At 42.8% G+C, this 20,483-nt stretch overlaps 1 protein-coding gene across 4 annotated transcripts in view; it reads right to left on the bottom strand.

Moving 5' to 3' along the window:
- Positions 1-20,483, bottom strand: part of Epb41l4a (erythrocyte membrane protein band 4.1 like 4A) — a 203,473-nt gene that overhangs the window by 103,184 nt on the left and 79,806 nt on the right. For all 4 annotated transcript variants that reach the window (XM_027400694.2, XM_035440209.1, XM_027400695.2 and 1 more), the window contains one exon: positions 16,230-16,334. In XM_027400694.2, coding sequence (XP_027256495.1) covers positions 16,230-16,334 — 105 coding nt within the window. The remainder of the gene's footprint in view (positions 1-16,229; positions 16,335-20,483) is intronic.

Here is a 20,483-nt window from a genome sequence, read left to right as displayed (position 1 = left end):
CCACGCCCTCCAGTGGTTTCCCTTCTGATGCACTCAAGCCAAAGTCCTTATGGAAATGGAATGGGCCCTTCCAGTCCTGGCCTATTGCCTTCACTTCTCCCTTTAACTTTGGGGGTGAAGCATCAAGAAGCCCTTACACAAGAGTATCTGTGGAAGCCTGAGGTCTCCTACGCTGTTAAGCAGAGCAAGGAGGAGAAAGCAAAGAGAAAGCCCTGGGAAGCAGGAAAAAGGAACCTAATTATAGAGGGTCAGAACTTAGTGATGTTGTTGCCTGTGGCAACACAAATTTTTTTTTTTTTAAAAAAGTACCTAATGAACTGTATGATCCTGATAGGGATTTCCAAGCAGACTGGAGAAAGTGCCAATGGCTTCACTTTGCTGCCTACAATGAAATTCAAGGAGAGAGAGATAAGCAAAAAATAAAAAATAAAAAAATGTTGAAGGATAAAGGAAAGCCAGGACTTACAGTCCAGAAATAAAACTTTCTCATTCCCTGTCTTATCAGAAGACAGCCAGTGCTATAACTAAGACATGACTTCCAGGCAAAGGCTGAATCCAGAGGCTGTCAGGAAAACAAGATGTAATTGTAAAATCCTTTACTGAGTCCTCAAAAGATTTCATTTGAGGCTTCTCAGACCTTTTCAAAATGAACAAAGTTTCCTTGAAGAATCCTGAGGGCATTGTCTTCAACAGCCTTACAGGGAACCTAAGGAACCTAACTTACGTGCTGATACCAACACTTGTTAGTGTTGCCTTTGTCTAAGAAAGTTGATTAAAAATCAATCTGTAGGAAATCTGCAATGGTGTTTTTCTGTTTGTTTCATAATTCTGCCCATTGAATGTGGTAGCACAAGCCTGTGATGCCAGCCAGTACCTGGGGAGACAGAGGAAGGAGGAAACCAAGTTCAAGCCCACCTGGACTTCACAGGAATACCGTCGAAACTAAACCTCCTGTTCCCCAGAATAAGTGGAGAAGCAAAGGGAAAGTATGTCTGCACTTCCTGCTTCGTCAGGCAAAAAGCAGACCGGAACACTACTAAGCTGCACAAATGTACAATGTGTTTATGGAACAGAAGCGAAACCCAGAATACAGACCCCACAGCCAAGACATCTGGGCCATCAATATCATGAACAACTCCCAGGGCCATAAGGACAAGAAAGAGCTCTATGTGCCTGGCTTGACTTCACACTCCAAAATGTTGTACTAAACCCTGTAAGTGTATACAATTACTGTTTCTGAATTTTAAAAACAAAATGTAAAGAAGATTAGAAACTTAAAAAAACACTGTTTGGGATAGTAATTGCTCCTGCTTCTCACTTTTCTACTTTTTTTGTGGTTTTCTTTATTCTTTCCCCTCCCCTCTATTAGAAACGGAAGCGTTCAAGCCATGCTTGGTGGCTCACATCTGTAATCCCAGGACTTGAGAGGCTGAGGCAGGACTGCCATGAGTTTGAAGCCAGCCGAGGCTACAGAGTAAGACTTTGTCTCTAATAATAAAAATTATTATTATTACTATAAGTAAAATAAATAAATGGAAATTGTGAAGGTTTGAACAATAAATGTCCCTTCTACTCTTTGACATCTGAATACTTGGTCCCCAGCTGGTGGCACTATTTGGGTAGGTTTGGAAAGTTTGGCCTTGATGGAGGAAGTATATTGCTAGGGGTGGGCTTTGGGAGTTTTAAGCCACTCTAGTTTGTTCTCTGCTTCAGGCTTGTGGTTTAAGATGTGACCTGTCAGCCTGTTGCTCCAGCTGCTGTGCCTGCCACTTGGTGTCACAGCAGCTTCTTATCCTTCTGGAACCTTAAGGCCCCTGCTTAGAACTACATCACATAGCTGTGTCAAATGAGAGTCCCTGAACTGCATGACTATCCCAACAGCACACAGCAACCTCACTTCTGTTCTCTCACTCTCTGTAATTCTAGCCCCAGGACATAGTGTGACTGGACTTGGAAATCTAAAGGACATTTGAAATTTAGTATACCCAAAACAAAACTACTAACCGCCCCCCCCCACCAAAAAAAAAAAAAAACCACACTGTGGATCAGACTGTATCCTTCCCTCCCTGGTTTTGCACTCCCAATGCCTACACAGTCTACTTAGTCTAATCATATTGCACAATCTGATATGCCCACTTCAACACTAACCCCTTGTTTCTTTTTTTCTTTTTCTCTGAGACAGGGTTTCTCTGTAGCTTTGGAGCCTGTCCGGGAACTCGCTCTGTAGACCAGGCTGGCCTCGAACTCACAGAGATCCACCTGCCCCTGCCTCCCGAGTGCTGGGATTAGAGGCGTGCGCCTCCGATGACCCCCGCCACTCCCTCATTTCTTATCACCTGTTAGCTTCAGTGGTCTTTCAGTTCCGGGACACCTATTTGTCCCTTCCAAGGGCTGTTCTCTGTCAACCACAGCCCTACCACTCTTATCATTCATTTCAGTTTGAATCCCAAAGAGGACTCCTCTGGGCAGCCAGCAGCACACTCCCACCACTGTGAGGCGTCAAGTGGAAAGGACTCGGCACCACCTGCTACTCGACCATCGACTGTCTCTCCCGGAAATAAACTCCTTGGAACCAGGGAGCTTGCCCCTTGCTCCCCACCATATCTCCTTTCTGAGACGCAGTAGCAGCCCAGGAAATACGTGATGCTTTACTGAACAGAGGTGAGAAATAGCAAGACAGGTACTGTGAGAGTGAGCCTACAACACTTTAGAATTTTAAGTAAGAAACGTCCTTAGTAAATACTCCCTAGAGAATATATGGACCCCCAAAAGAAACCCAAGAAGTATCTTGCAAGGAAAGAAAAAACTAAACTGTAAATCATCATCTTTAATTCACGAGGCAAATTTCAAGCTTTACAGTCCATAGAGGCAGCCATCCCAGCAAGCACACACCCTGAAACGATCCCTTCAGAACCTCTGTCTGGAGTAGATTCTATAACTAATAGACGATTCGGCACTTAGTGCCTGTAAATTAAAGACCAAAATAACACGGGAAATAGAGAATAAAGCACTCAACAGTGGCTTTGATTGTCGTACCCCAATCAACTGATTTATTATGTTCACAGAGGACAACATTCACAGGGGACATGGAGAACATAATTCGCTTATGATTGGGAACAAAGTTAAATCAAGGCTAATTTGTCAGACTTATGTCATAATTCTACATATTAAAAAGTCTCCCATGATAATGAAATATGTAGGCCCAGTGTGGTGGTGTATATATTTAGACAAACATATTAAGTTAGCAGTCAGTCTGGGCTACACAGAAAGACCCCATTATCATTAAAAAAGGAAAGAAGGGAGAGAGGAAGGGAGGATGTAGAATGATTAACTCTTAAACCACTGCTTCCACATTAGTTGCCAGTCAAACATCAGAAATTCTATCTTTATAGCTCATACAGATTTAACTAGGGAGAAGGAGTCCAACTTAATAAAATATTCACTGAAACAAAACCAGCACTATCCCGTTTATGTAACTAATAAAGTACAAATTAAAGACATTTCTCAGGTATCTGTTTCATTAGTAAAAGAATGCTTACCATACTTCTGTACCTTGTTTTTTATTTACATACACACACACACACACACACACACACACACACACACACACACACTTGAATGTTTCTGTAGTTATTGATGTTTCAATTAGTTCTGATAGCTTTTCTTTGAACCTTTATCACTTTCAACCATTTGCTTTACTCTACTTTGGGTTTTAAAAAAATGAGAGCACTGAGTGTCATTAACAAAGAAAGAACTTTCAATAATCCAGTCCATCCTTCTCACTAAACCTGGAAAACAATACAGGATGGGCACAGAAAAATTATACATGCCCTGAAGAAGACACACCGGCACCTATTGTGATCAACCATCTGGGAAGAGACAGCAAAGAAAATAAATCCAGAACCAGGAAAAGGATGCAAGGTATGTCACAAAACAGACTCTAGACCAAGCTCTGTCACAGAACAGACTCTAGACCAAGCTGTCACAGAACAGACTCTAGACCAAGTTCTGTCACAGAATAGACTCTAGACCAAGTTCTGTCATGGAACAGACTCTAGACCAAGTTCTGTCACAGAATAGACTCTAGACCAAGTTCTGTCACGGAACAGACTCTAGACCAAGTTCTGTCACGGAACAGACTCTAGACCAAGTTCTGTCACGGAACAGACTCTAGACCAAGCCCTGTCACGGAATAGACTCTAGATCAAGCTCTGTCACGGAACAGACTCTAGACCAAGTTCTGTCACGGAACAGACTCTAGACCAAGTTCTGTCACGGAACAGACTCTAGACCAAGTTCTGTCACGGAACAGACTCTAGACCAAGCTCTGTCACGGAACAGACTCTAGACCAAGCTCTGTCACGGAACAGACTCTAGACCAAGCTCTGTCACGGAACAGACTCTAGACCAAGTTCTGTCACGGAACAGACTCTAGACCAAGCTCTGTCACAGAACAGACTCTAGACCAAGTTCTGTCACAGAATAGACTCTAGACCAAGTTCTGTCACAGAATAGACTCTAGATCAAGTTCTGTCACAGAATATAGACTCTAGACCAAGCTCTGTCACACAATAGACTCTAGACCAAGCTCTGTCACAGAACAGACTCTAGACCAAGCTCTGTCACAGAATATAGACTCTAGACCAAGCTCTGTCACACAATAGACTCTAGACCAAGCTCTGTCACAGAACAGACTCTAGACCAAGCTCTGTCACAGAATATAGACTCTAGACCAAGCCCTGTCACACAATAGACTCTAGACCAAGTTCTGTCACAGAATATAGACTCTAGACCAAGCCCTGTCACAGAACAGACTCTAGACCAAGTTCTGTCACAGAACAGACTCTAGACCAAGCTCTGTCACAGAACAGACTCTAGACCAAGCCCTGTCACAGAACAGACTCTAGACCAAGTTCTGTCACAGAACAGACTCTAGACCAAGTTTTGTCACAGAATAGACTCTAGACCAAGTTCTGTCACAGAACAGACTCTAGACCAAGCTCTGTCACAGAACAGACTCTAGACCAAGTTCTGTCACAGAACAGACTCTAGATCAAGCTCTGTCACAGAACAGACTCTAGACCAAGCTCTGTCACAGAACAGACTCTAGACCAAGTTCTGTCACAGAACAGACTCTAGACCAAGCTCTGTCACAGAACAGACTCTAGACCAAGCTCTGTCACAGAACAGACTCTAGACCAAGCTCTGTCACAGAACAGACTCTATACCAAGCAAGCCCTGTCACAGAATAGACTCTAGACCAAGCTCTGTCACGGAACAGACTCTAGACCAAGCTCTGTCACGGAACAGACTCTAGAGCAAGCTCTGTCACGGAACAGACTCTAGACCAAGCTCTGTCACAGAACAGACTCTAGACCAAGTTCTGTCACGGAATAGACTCTAGACCAAGCTCTGTCACAGAACAGACTCTAGACCAAGTTCTGTCACAGAATAGACTCTAGACCAAGTTCTGTCACAGAATAGACTCTAGATCAAGTTCTGTCACAGAATATAGACTCTAGACCAAGCTCTGTCACACAATAGACTCTAGACCAAGCTCTGTCACAGAATATAGACTCTAGACCAAGCTCTGTCACACAATAGACTCTAGACCAAGCTCTGTCACAGAATATAGACTCTAGACCAAGCTCTGTCACACAATAGACTCTAGACCAAGCCCTGTCACAGAATATAGACTCTAGACCAAGCCCTGTCACACAATAGACTCTAGACCAAGCTCTGTCACAGAATATAGACTCTAGACCAAGCCCTGTCACAGAACAGACTCTAGACCAAGTTCTGTCACAGAACAGACTCTAGACCAAGCTCTGTCACAGAACAGACTCTAGACCAAGCCCTGTCACAGAACAGACTCTAGAGCAAGTTCTGTCACAGAACAGACTCTAGACCAAGTTCTGTCACAGAATAGACTCTAGACCAAGTTCTGTCACAGAACAGACTCTAGACCAAGCTCTGTCACAGAACAGACTCTAGACCAAGTTCTGTCACAGAACAGACTCTAGATCAAGCTCTGTCACAGAACAGACTCTAGACCAAGCTGTCACAGAACAGACTCTAGACCAAGTTCTGTCACAGAACAGACTCTAGACCAAGCTCTGTCACAGAACAGACTCTAGACCAAGCTCTGTCACAGAACAGACTCTAGACCAAGCTCTGTCACAGAACAGACTCTATACCAAGCAAGCCCTGTCACAGAATAGACTCTAGACCAAGCTCTGTCACAGAATAGACTCTAGACTAAGCTCTGTCACAAAACAGACTCTAGACCAGTGAAGCCCTTCACACACACCAATTCCCTACAACACCAACACTGGTGACGAAGAAACTCAATGTCAATCCAAACACCTCTGCTTCTCCCAGGAGCTCCAGGGAGGAAAGCATGAAGCCCACCAGGCAGCTCTGCGGCTGTCACTTGGCAGGGCCACCATAGCGTCTCCCAGGGTTCTTTTATACATGTCAGCTCCTGAACCTCTATGATGTGTTGTAAGACTTCTCAGGGGAGATAAGACCCTCTTCGAACAGGAAACATTCCAGAAAAATACCAACTGCTCCTGTTTTATTATATTAAACACTGTGTATGGACAACAGAGAAAGATAAGGTTTATTATAAGCAATATTATAAGCATAAAAACGTTCCTAAGCCATTACTGCTACAGATGGCCCTGAACCACACAAGTCCTCATATGCCACACCTTCTTCTATTACACATTACACTACCATACTTGTTGCTAGACAAGAACTGCTAAGCAGCACCTAGTAGCTGCCATAACATAGAAAACATCACACATATGGCATGCCTCGTAATCCCATAAATTTCTAAGCTAACTGCCCAGCCTCTCAGGGAAGCAATTTCTTGTTTAGGGTGAATGCATTCTAAGTGCAAAAGCAAAGTGACGAACACAAAGAAGTACAGAGAGCATGGAGACATGGAGAGGAGAGTGGGCCCCTCCCTCTACCTGGACTGCACATAGAATCTAGGGGGAACTATCCGTCATTCTAAATGAACTTAGATGGCTTATCCTGCAGCAAAAGGTGATGATAACCAATCTCAGGATGTGTGCAAAAAGGGCACTGTTAATATGTGAGATGAAAAGACTTAAGGCATTCCTGGACAAGGGGGGAAAGTTTCAAGAAAGAAAACAAAGACAGAGACATGGGTGGTAAGGAAAAGGGACTTAACTGGGTAAAAATGGAGAGTGAGCAGGTGGTCAGGCAGGGAGGCTGCATGTTAGCACTAAGGCATGCTGGGACAGGTAAGGGGCTGCAGGGGAGAGACAGAATCATGTACCTGCAACTAGGGCTTGGGTAAGATCCTACAGACTCACGCTGTGAGCCAAGGGGTTCAAGAGTAACTAGGGCTGTGCATCTTGAAGGACCTTGTAATCCATGGTTTAGAGTTGAGACTTTCCCTTTAGGGATCCCATTAAAGAATTTTAAGCCACAGTGAGACACTATGAAAGTTCCCTTTCTGAGAGAAAACTGCAACCAAGATTGGGAAAATATAAAGACTAGATATAAGAAGTCCTGCTGTGCAATAATCCTCTTTTACCCTGTAAAGATTTGTCACTCTCATTGGCTTAATAAAATGCTGATTGGCCAGTAGCCAGGCAGGCAGTATAGGCCCGGAGACCGAACTAAGGATGATGGGAAGGAGAAGGGCAGACTCAAGGAGATTTCAGCCAGCCACCGAGCAAGCAGGACATATAAAAAAATGAGGTAACAAGCCATGAGCCACATGACAAAGCATAAACAGAAATATGGGTTAATTTAAGTGTAAGAGTTAGTAACAAGCCTGAGCTATTGACCAAGTATTTATAGTTCATATTCAGCCTCAGAGTTGGTTATTTGGGCCTGGGTGGTCGGGACAGGAGACAACTGTTTATAAAGTCCACTTAAAATTTCTATAGGAAAGCCGGGTGTTGGTGGCGCATGTCTTTAATCCCAGCACTCGGGAGGCAAAGGCAGGCAGATCTCTATGAGTTCGAGGCCAGCCTGGTCTCCAGAGCGAGTGCCAAGATAGGCTCCAAAGCTACACAGAGAAACCCTGTCTTGAAAAACTAACTGTGGAGTTGTTTTAACTCTCCATTCACCTTTTTGTGGGTTCCAGAGATTGAGGGTTCGTGCAGTAAGCACCTGCTGGACCATCTTGTCAGCATTCTGCTGGTGTATAAAACAGGTGAAAAGAATCATAAGTCCTGCTTAATAAGTATCCCAGATTAATTATTATGATAGTCCTTTTTTTTTACTTTCAGGAGCACCCTAGTTTGCATGGTGGTATTAAGAAATAGAACTGCCTCGTGAGCTGGCCCGGAGGGCCAGAGAGTGGGAGAGCTGACCCTCCTCACGCACAATGTGATGGCGAGGGCAAGGGCTAGGGAAAGATGCCTTCCCCCGCAATCCTTCCCCACCTGTGTCAGGTGAGAGTGCTAACCCTCCCCTTTACCAGCTGTAGCACTCAGGAAATTGGGCACTGCCCGTGGCCTGGGCAGCATGGTAGAGCTGGGCCTGATGGTATGGGTGTGGGAGAGCTGGCCCTGAGGGTGTAAAAGCAGGAGAACTGGCCCCGCCCCTTGCTCATTGCTGCATAGGGTAAACTAGCCAGGGCAATGCTGGAGAGCTCACCCTGGTGGTGAGGATACAGGAGAGCAGGCAGGCTGACCAACCCTGCAAAGACTCAGGCTCAGAACCAGGGCTGTGAGCTGGCCCATCCCAACATCCACCCCATTTTTGATCTGCTGGAGCATGTGAAGGGGCTGGTCCTGCCGAGCCAAAGCTGCCGGATGTCCACAACACAAGGCAAAAACAGGATATATAAGAGGAGTCCCAGTGAGGGCCCAGAATCGATAGTGTAGCAGAAACCAGAGGCCTCAAACCAGACCAATGCCTCTTTGCAATGAACACTTGCAAGTAAAGATGTATGGACTAAAAGGTTTACTGTGTGACTCACTGTGTCACACAATGAGATTTTTCTTTTTCTTTTTTTTTCTCTTATATTTTTATTTTATTTGGGGGCACTGCAAAGAAGAGCAGAGGGCAGATACAAATGGACAGGGAGATGAACGGGATCCAGATGCATGATGGGAAAGCCACAAAGTCTAAATAAAAAGTTAAAAAAAAAAAGAAATAGAACTATCAGGACTTGGTGACAGGTTAGCTATGAAGGAAAGGTGATGAGGGGAGGGGAATGGCACCCAAGACTCTACCTTTGAGCAATCAGGTGTTTAGTGGTGGTCTTTAGACACCTCAGGAATGCATAATGTCAATGCTGGAGAGATGACTGAACAGTTAAGAGCACATACTGCTCTTGAAGAGGACCTGAGTTCAGTTTGTAGCACCCATGTGGACAGCTTAGCATCCATGGGTACCCACAATCACAATCACAGACCCCTACATAGATAGATAAACACAGACACATAATTAAACACTAATGTATCTTTTAATAATTATTATTGTGTTCCTTTAATTAATTATATGGTAATAATTACAATGAGGGCTTTTAATTTCTCAGGAAATTAGCTTCAAATTTTCAATTTATATATACAATATTTTTAGGGATAAATGTATTTGATTAACAAAAATGTATGAGGGCCCAGCATGGTAGCAGGTGACAGTAATCTCAGAACTCAGGAGGTAGAGATAGGAGAATCAAGCATTCAAGGCTGGTCTCAGCAATAGCAAATTGGAGGCTAGCCTGGCCTAACTCAATAAATAAACCTATACATATAGAAAAGAAAAAATTTTGGAGAAAATGGGAAAGAATACAAGTTTAAGGACAAAAAGTAATAGAGAAAAATTCTGGCTTATAATAAATAACATGTTTTTTGTATTCTTATTAAAGGGAGAAGAAAAAGTACAATACAATTATTAAATTATTAAATATAAATTCATTGATTCCATTAAGAGTGATGCGATAGGTTTTACAATGTCAATATTTATGGTAAACTAAGATTTGCATCTACCAAAGTTATGATAAACTCTTATCCTCAACTTAAAATTATAGACAGGTAAGTGTTTTGTTTTGTTTTGTTTTGTTTTGTTTTTAGTTGAAAAATCATTGCCCTCAGAATCATGAAAGAAAAAAGTTTATCTCAGGGTGAAGATGAGGAGTGTTCAGTTTTGAAGGCACATTTGGTGCCTGGAGGCCATCCAGGCAATGAATATGAAGCGATAACAGGGAATGGAGAGATGGCTCAGTGCTTTAGAGCACTGGTTGCTTTTCCAGAGGACTAGGGTTCAATTCCCAGCACTGGAATGGCAGCTCACAACTGTGTAATTCTAGTTCCAAGGGATCTGGCACCCCACACAGACATGTATGCAGAAAAAAAAACACCAATGCATACAAAATTTAAAAAAAATCTTTGCCAGGTGGTGGTAGCGCATGCCTTTAATTCCAGCACTCAGGAGGCAGAGGCAGGTGGATCTCTGTGAGTTCAAGGGCAGTCTGGTTTACAGAGTGAGTTCTAGGACAGGCTCCAAAGCTACACAGAGAAGCCCTGTCTCAAAAACAAACAAACAATCAAACAAACAAACAAAAAGCTAACACATGAACTCAATGAACAACTTAACCACCAGCCTTGACATTCATAGAGATGCCCTCCATGATCATTACCACCCTGTGAAGCAGGTACTATCACTACACAGCCACATAAATGGAGAAAACAAAACATATGTTAGGGAGAGTCACCAATGCCACACAGTTCTCCTTGGAAGCATAAGTTAGGGGGGAGTCACCAATGCCACACAGCTCTCCTGGGAAGCATATGTTAGGGACAGTCACCAATGCCACACAGCTCTCCTGGGAAGCATATGTTAGGGACAGTCACCAATGCCACACAGCTCTCCTGGGAAGCATAAGTTAGGGACAGTCACCAATGCCACACAGCTCTCCTTTCAAGCAGAGTGTGGTTTAAAGCCAGTCAGCCTCAACCTTCACTAGTCTTTGCACATGACAACACCTCTCGAGATACCTGGGCTGGAGACACTATTTAGGGGAAGGGACCATCTGTCTTTAGACAATAGGGTATCAATGGAGCCGTCGCAGTACTCAGGAAGAACACGTATTTATCCTCCAGAAAATGACTTTAGCATTGTACAGCCCTATGAGGATGTTCTTGTCATTCCCTTAAAAGAAAACTTAAGTCTTCCTGTGGTTTTCTTTCCCAGGCCCCCTTCATCTGCTATAATAACTCTCCCCAGGGCCACTACACTGCTTATATGCTGCTCCTCACAAAGTCAGAGGGATCCCCGAAGAGATTTTCCTACTTCATCTTTGTCCTCTGTTCCCCTACCAGGTACCAAAAGATGCCCCGCACAGTAAAGTCTCTGTGTTGATAATCTTCTTTCCTTTCCAATAGTATCAGTCATTATAGGCATTTTCTAAAACACACAGCAGGTGAAATCTCACATACATTGCAAAATACACGATCTGGACGTAAAGTAGAATGTCATTACTCATGGCAGAGTGTGGAGTGCAGCTGCCTACTGTGTTCAGTGGATTAGATCAAGTTCAACACTTGAGTATCTGGAGCTAGCATATGTGTAAGCCTCTGAAGCGTTAGGACTTGGAGAGTCAAGGGTAAAACCCTGATGAATGCATCATTTCGGGTTGAGGCTATAGTTCAGTGGTAGAGTGCTTGCCTGTTACATATAAGGTCCACATATAAAACACAGTACCCCACCCCCCCCCAAAAAAAAACAAGAAAGACCAAGTCAATGCTTCATGCGATAGACAGAAAAAGGAAGAGTGGCCATAAAGAATAATCAGAAGAAAATCCAAAAAGAGAAAACAAGGAGTCTGTGTTATCATTACAACAAAATAAGGTTTCGAGAAAGAGTAACTAAGTCACTGTTGTCAATGCTGCAGAGAGGTAAGGTTCTTTGTACAGCTAAGAATGCCTCTGGCAGCTTCAGAGCAAAGGATGTTAAAAAAAAAAAAAAGGTTAACTATGAGAAGTTAAGGAACACATGAGATCTCAGAGAAGTTGCTTCTAAATTAGAGATCCTTGGGCATAACCCAACTCTACTGGGAAAGGAAGAGCTGAGAAGGGAGTTAGTGAAACCATAAAAGAAGGGAGAGTCGGGAAAGTGATCAAGGAAGTTATTTCCAATTGTTCTTATTGTTTTGGTGAAGCCAAGGAACAGTTCATTGAAGGACGAGGACACCCATGTGTCACTGTTATCTGTGTGCCTGATCTTTCCCTTGCTTAACTTCTTTAGGTCAGAAGACAGCAAGTCTAGACGCATGATTCTCAAAGTCAGCTCCAATTCCATCTTCTGAGAAAAGTCCCAAGAATCTATGACTTCTGCCTCTGAAGGAGTAATTAGGAAAGGAGCCTGAAGCTGTACCACCAAAGACAACACAGTTAAAACTACTACTGTGAGAGCCAGGATGGGACTGGGAACCACATTTATCCTTACTATTGTTTCAATGTCATCACACACATCTTTTAATTTCCCCAGGGATGTTTAAGAACCAAACCTTGTTTCCTCTCTCCCTTCCTTCAGAACTGCGCCCTCTTCCTACTTTATGAAAGACAATGAACACTGCTTTCTCTCACCCTTGCCTCCACAGGGAAGGTCATTATATGCTCAGTGCCTCCTAACCTACAGAGGGCTTTCATGATCCTGCGTTGGTCCCATGATACTCTATAGAGTGGAATGCTAAGGCATTTAATTTTCATAGCTCCTGCTATGGTTTGGCCATAATTAACCACCACCCAAGTGCTTATATTTTGAAAGCGTGTTCCTTGGTGTGGCAGTGTTTGGAGGTGACACAGAACCTTTAATAGTGGTGAATAGTTAGATTAATGAAGGAGCTTGTGGTGTAGTTCTCTGGTACTTTGATTAGCTATTTAGAGAATGAAGGGACCAGCTTCCCTTTTGGCAGCCATAACTGCCGAACACGTGCTCTATGACCTTGTCTTAGTCACTACAAAGTCAGATGCCTGCCTCGTGACAAGGAACCAATCAGAAGTTAGCTGGTGGCACTATGCTTTACGACCCTGGGTGTGCTTTACGGACAAGCACACAGCAATGATGCACAAAGCATAGCAACTACCCTGGGAGGGCCTATGGGCCCTAACAACCAGTTGGCCAATCAACACAGGGCAAGCCCTCCAAGCCTGGAGGCACACCAATCCTGAGCCTGTGTGTACCCCTAGACACTCCCCTTACGCTGTCCTATAAGATATCTTGGGAGGCCCTAGGATCTGTCTTTTTGCTAGCCATCCGCCATGGCGGGTGGGTGAAAGACCCGAGCTAACATGGGGTTAGCTCGTTAAATTACAATAAAGCCTCATGCAGTTTGCAGCAAGCTCTCGAATCCGCCTGGTGATTGGGGTGACCACGGTCGTGGCCTGGGACCCCGGATACCTGAGTTTTCCAGGGGTCTAACAAGAAAGCTGTGATAAATGAGCAATCAGGGTTTTTCCTTGTCTCTCTCACTTCTCCTGCCATGTGCTCTCTCCCTCTCAAAGATGCACCCCTGTTACTGTACGCCATCTTCCATGAGGTCCTCACCAGATGAACAAATGCCAGCATCATGCCTTTGAACTTCCGAACCGTAAGCTAAATAAATATACCTCTTTTCTTTACTCATTACCCAGCTCCAGGTATTTCATTATAGTAAAACAAAACAAACTAACACAGATAGTAGGAGTTAAATGAGCTGGGCGTGGTGGCACACACCTTTAATCCCAGCATTTAGGGAGTCAGAGGCAGGAGGATCTTTGAGTTTAAAGCCAGCCTGGTCTACAAAGAGAATTCCAGGACATCCAGGCTACACAGAGAAACCCTGTCTCAAAAAAGACCAAAAGGAGGGGGGACGAGCTAAATGAATTAAGAGACTTGACCATTTACTAGGAAGAGACATTGGACTGAAAGGTATCTGTGACCCCAACAGCAGCTGTCCATTCTACCACATCATGCTCTAGGTTTTGTTTTTTTTTTGTTACTTGTAAATTTTTTGACTTTTTTTTATTTGAATTACAAACAAGATTGAATTACATGATAATCCCAATTCCCTTCTCCCTCCCTTCCTCCCTTACCACCCCCCCCAACTAAAACCCTACCAATCACATATCCTTTCTTCTAATTTACACCTGACTCAACCTTTCTGCTCCCTCATGACCTCTGCATTCTTCCATTTCTTCCCTTCTCATTCTCGTCATGCTCCAGTTTTAACAGTCTCTGAAACCCTAAAAAGTGGCCTGGTTCCTTCCATCCTCTGATTATTTGCAAATTCTTACTGTTTAAAGTGAAGAACATGGTGCTACAATTCTAACGCATGCCTACTGCCAGCAGATCTCACCGTCACTCTCCCACAGCGCGGAACCCAAGTGCTTCTGAAATAGCAACATTGCTAAGGCACACCAGGGACACAAGTGCAGCTATAGTGACAGAGGAGACCTGCTCATCTGCCACAGAGGGTGTAAGACATCATTACCCAGGGAGCTTGGCAGTGTTGCAGGCTTCTGCCTGATGTGAAAAATCTACACTGGAAAGTCTTAAATTTCTACTGAGCAAGCGGGAATGACAATCTCCTCCATATATCCATGAGAATTGGTTTCCTGCTGCTGTAACAAATTGCTATAGACTTGATGGTTTTAAACAATAGAAATGCATTATCTTATCATTTTGGAGGCTCTAAGTCCAAAATGGGTTTTACTAGGATAAAATAAAAATGCAGGCAGGCTGGACTCTTCCCTAGGGCAGCAGCCATTTCCTCACCTCCTCCCCAGCAGAGGCCACCTGTGTTCCCTGGCTCAAGGGCCTCTTCTAGTAATGCACCACTCCAACCCACTGTTTCCATCGTTACATCTTCTCCCTGACTGTCCAGCCTTTCTCTTTCACATATGAGGACACCTGTAATTGAATCACCTTCAAAGAAGATAAGGTCTGTGTCATTTTAGCAAGGCAGCCAAGGTCTGGCATCAATCAGGGAACTGCATTTATCTCTGTTAGAAAAAAAATGTTACCAATAAAATATGAATGCAATTTGAGGTCCCTTCCAAAGCCTCCAGTTTACTCAGTCTGTACAGATTTACAGTTCTACTATAGTAGTTCTACTATAGTCTATATGAGACAATTCAGTGAATCTCTGAATATGCCTGTGTCCTTTCAAAATGTGCATTAATGCCCACTTGCCTGGTAGAGTGCAGTTCTTCCTATGAAAACCTACCCAACACCCCAATGTTTACCCCTACTTTGTGAAATTCTCCTGTGAAATAGAATAGACTGTGAAACTAGCCAACAGCAAAAACAAAACACCATCACATTTCACCATCAGTAGTATCTCACTTTCCTGATTTTTCTCACACTGAGGAATTTCTAGGGCCATATTCTGTATTGAGTTTGTCCCTAAATGACCACAGAGGGCCAGCAGACCTGAGAGGAGAGGAAGAACCCTTCATTTCAACAGAGCTGCACAGGACATGAAATAAATGGCCAGTCAGGGTATTTCTAAGATAAGCCTCCCAGCATTTTGAATGAGGTTTTTATCTGTCTGAGGTTAAAATCTTTCTCCGATTAAATCAACAAATACCCTTTCATTCTTCAAAGTCTATCACCTCCGAAGTCTTCCTAGTGTGCCAAGCGTCACAGCAACTCTGCCCTCTGAGCAGACAGGATGGTATCCTGGGCTAACCTGTGGGCAGCTGACATCAGAAGGAAAAGGCAGACTGTCTCTATTGTCCTCACTCCCCAGGGTGAAGAACGGAAACCTACTCATTTACTTTTATTACAACCGCAGCCACTCTTAAAACTTCGCTAGGAGACAGGAGACATACATATTCTCTCTACTCATTTCCTTTCTTAAATGGCAATAATGTCTGTCCCTTCCAGAGACTCTTTCCTCCCAACACAAGGAGACAGGGAACAGTGCATGTGGAAAGGCCTCCTATAAGATGGTGGCAAAAATGGAAGCCACATAAGCCATCTGTAAAAAGGATTTCATGCAAAGAAGTGGTGAAGCCAGCAACCCTGCAGACTTCGTGAGAAGAAAAAAGTACAAAGAAATTATAACAGGAAAATAAGAGTGAAGTTTCCAAAGTCATTTCCAGTTCCAAAGAACCTAACCACTAGAAAGGCAAGGAGAGAGAGACAGAGAGACAGAGAGAGACAGAGAGAGGGAGGGAGAAAAGAAGAGAGAGAGAGAGAGAGAAAGAGAGAGAGAGAACCAGACATTTGTAACATGAAATCATTGTACTCACTGTCTGATGGCTTCTGTCACAGTATCGCAGCCCAAAATAATCTATCTCCACGAGGTTTATGTGACGGAAAACATGGTCAAGGACAACGGAACCTTTTGTCGACTTCTGCAAAATAATCCACAGATTGCTTTTTAACAAGGTGTCATGTCTCTCTCCACAGGACACAATCAAATTCTCATCTCTTATGAGCTGCCCTCACGGGAGCATTTGTGTAAGACCACAATACTCTCTCTAGGTTTTGCCTCAGTTACAAAGACAGATGTGCTATAAATTACAGCATATTAAAGAAATGGTCTTTGAAAAAAAAACTTTAAACTTTACAAGTACTATGTTAATATAAGCCTCTTTCCTTATGGGATTATTCATTCTCTGCAGGATGAAATGCTTCTTTATTTTTTAAGTTTATGTGTATAGGTGGTTTTTCCTGCATATTTGTCTATGTTTCATGTGTGTGCCCAGTGTCCACCGAAGCCAAAGACCGGGCATCAGATCCCCTGTGAATGGAATCATAGATAGTTGTAAGCCACTACATGAGTTCTAGGAATTGAACCTGACAGATCTCTGGAGGACCAGCCAGTACTCTTAACATTGAGCCGACTCTCCAACTCCAAAAATGCTTCTTTACCTAAAGATAACCCTCTATGTCAACAACATTTAATAAATTCATTAAGCATGATGGTGGGTGACTAAAATTCCCATAAGTCTCTCATTTGAAAATTGATTTCCACATACACCAGTACTCTTACAAGTATCTAGAACAGAAAATCCATAAAATTAAAATAATAGTCAAATCTTTTATTTTTTTCAACCTCCAAAGCATAAATCCATAGATTAAAGCTGCTAAATAGTTGTTACATAACCCTCTGTGAGGGTATTTTACTTGATCTCTTAGACATGAGCATAGACAAAAAGAAAGCATGCATAGCATAAGTAAGGCCCTGGGTTTGGACTTCTTATTATCTTATATATTATACAATTATTTGCAAATACAAGAAATGTGTTGGCAGTAAGCAGTATGCCGTACTGGCCTTGACAATGAGTGCACAATCAGTCAGATCTTCCTTTTCTTTGGCCTCATCATGGGCAGGTACAATTAGGCAGTGAAAGAAATCCCCAGTTCACTCATTGTCTCCTAGGGCTTTTGTTCAACTGCAGCTGCTCTTGCACAATTACCACTAGCTGTGTAATTATATCAGGTAAACTATCCATACCAGGGCCTTTAGAAAATAGATGAAAATATGAAGTAATAAAATTACACACTTGGAAAAGGTAGTCCTTCTTACAAATCTCCAAATCTTTAAATTACACTGGTTCAACTAAATTGCTGCCCTCCATGCTTCAAGGTCCTCTAAACTGTTTACTTAAAGCCAAAAGGCTTTCCAAGATGGACTTATGCATTGCTGAGCAGCTTCTACCATAATAACAATGGCACATCCAGTAAAGGCCTCTTGGTGCTCATGTCACTGTGTATTCTCTGCAATAAACATCTGAAGACAAAATCACTCAATGGGAGACTATCATACTTAAAACTAGAGTGAGTACTGCCAAGAAGACCATCATAATTCATTTGATGAAAACGCATGCTCCCTCATCCTTGCCAAACTTGGGTTGAGATGGGAGGTATATGGCAAAGGGGAACTGTTTTTATTTCTGTTTTCTTGACTTTGTTTAAAACAAGTCCTCATTCATGTACTTACCAGCATTCCCTACCATAGGGGCTAGGTGTAGTCCTTAACTGGGTTATGAGCTGACCCTCTGCTACTTTAAATACACAATTTTATTTAGTATATTAATTCTTCACTCCATTTGGAAATTAGTTTTTGTGCTTGCAATAAGGCTTAACTTTGTTTCCAAATGGATAAAAGCTATTTACTCAGAATCCACGATTTCTTTTAGGATTTGAAGTACCTTCACCTAAAGTCCCAATGCTATCCCACAAATATTCAGGGAGCAATGCTCCTAATATTTTAATGAATTTAATATACTTTGCTTGTTATCCAAAATATTTTTTCAAAACTGTCTTTTGACAGTTCTTGGGTATTTTCTCTATGAGAAACTTAGAAGCACCTTTAAACTTAACTTTAGAAAATTTCTGGGGCTGGACATGATAGAGTATGCCTTTTTCCCCCATCACTTAGTAGGTAGAGACAGGATCTTTGTGAGTTCAAGGCTAGCCTGGTCTACAAAGCAAGTTCCAGGCTAGTCAGGGTTACATAAAGAGACTGTGCCTCAAAAACCAAATAAATTAACAGTTAGGAAATTGGAATTAAATTGACAGACTAGAGGACTAGATGGCGTGGAGATGACACAGTGTTTGCTAGGTTAAAATCAATCTGGTTTTCTTCTACAAGCTTTGTGATGGCTGGTTTTTATGTCACCTTGCAAAAGTTAGAGTCATCTGAGAAGAGGGAACCTCAACTGAGAAAATTCCTCCATAAGATCTGACTTTAGGCAAGGCTATAACACATGTTCTTAAATAGTGCCTGATGGGCAAAACGCCAGCCCATTGTTAGTGGGACTATCCCTGGTCTGGAAAAATTGGGTTCTATTTATTAAAAAAAAAAAAAAGCAGGCTGAGCAAGCCATGTAGAGCAAGCCAGTAAGCAACACCCCCATGCTGCCAGGTTCCTACCCTGTTTGAGCTCCTGTCCTGATTTCCTTCAATGATGGTCTACAATTCGGAAAGCATAAGACAAATAAACCCATTATTTTGCAACTTGTTTTTGGACATGGTGTTCATCATAATAATAGTAACATGAACTAGGTCATGCTTATACACATAATTCAACAAAATTTTACCTATATTTTGTGGCAGGCAAAATTACAGATTCTTCTTTCTAAGAAAAGATGTCCTATCATCACCTCTGGACCCTCTCAATATAACAGCATCGTAGCCACTGTGTGTTAGTGGCACAGTGATCGTTAGACAAAGAAACTGCCTACTGGTGAGTTTGCAGTGTACCAACATGCAAAGCAGTTACTGTAGCAGAAGAGAAAGACACATTCTTGAGGACTCCAAGTGTCCTTGTTATTTGTGTAGGGCAAAAAGTCAAAGCTCATTTCCAAGTTTCAAAAACCCATCAATTTCTGAGCTCAAAATCCAACCAATCCCCCAAGCACAGGATTCTACCAACACCCACCCTGGAAAACTCCACCTCCAAGAAACTCTATATAAGCCTGTCTCCTGCTTAGTTCCCAGTTGCTTCTTGTCTGAGCAGAGGCAGCCAACCTCTTGTGTCTTTCCCAATAAATCTCTTGTGTGAGGTTTGTTGTACGGTGTGACTCTGTGGTATTCCTTGGCTCCCAACTGCCAGGACACTGTTCCCCTCAGAGCTGTATTACTTGCACTGGGGAAACCACTAGACAGACACTGGCTGGTGGTCCTAGTCTCTGTGCAGCAGTGAGTGGGTAGGCACTCAAACCACCACCCATGTAACAATTTGTTGTGCTGAAACAGAAAACTTGCACAGGCTTATTCTTAGGTTGTTTATAATTCTACTGCTGTTAGACGTTCTGATTGGCTATAGTTTGGTTAATGTCCTGAAGAGCACTTCATATGTTGGCATTAGTTTTACTCCCAGCCATCTTGGCTTCTAACTCTCACTACTAAATACAATGGATGCTACACAGCCTTGAAATATTCCCTCTTTCAAGCAGAAGTTTTCTCAGTCTGCTTTCTCTGCCTTTTTGTTTTGTTTTTTGGTTTTTTTTTTTTTAATCAAGAAGTGATAAATACATCAAGTTCTCCTTAGAAAGCAGAGATGGCTGTAGGACTTTTATTCTTTCATCTATGACTTACATGTTCTTAATGAAGGTATTCCCATTTTAGTTCTCTGTGCTGGATATATAATATGAACACCCCACCTATCTGGAGAGAATTTCCACTATGTATGTTGGTGGGGGTTGGAACCAGACCCCCTCCCTCCATAGTGACTGAAACCAGGCCACAGATGCATGGCCTAGTCTTGCCCTCCAGAGAAGTGATGCAGACACAGCAAGGACTTAGAATTATTCAGTCAGAGGTGTCCAATTGTAGAGGCATCTAGTTGTGGAGCTAGCTGCATCAAGAAGGAAGGATGATTGACTCCCATGCCAGGCAGCACTTACCTGCCCTTGCCCTTTGAAAGCAGAAATGCTTGGTCCAAGAGCCACAACAGTGTTCCAGGTGAAACCCAAGTGAGAGTATAACATAGTGTCATCATAAACAACTTATTCTAGCAATGGTAAGCACTCCCATAGGGCTTTTAAAGCTGA

This window comes from Cricetulus griseus, chromosome 2 (genome assembly GCF_003668045.3).
Source record: "Cricetulus griseus strain 17A/GY chromosome 2, alternate assembly CriGri-PICRH-1.0, whole genome shotgun sequence".
Taxonomy (NCBI): domain Eukaryota; kingdom Metazoa; phylum Chordata; class Mammalia; order Rodentia; family Cricetidae; genus Cricetulus; species Cricetulus griseus.
This window is presented reverse-complemented; position numbering and strand designations above follow the sequence as displayed.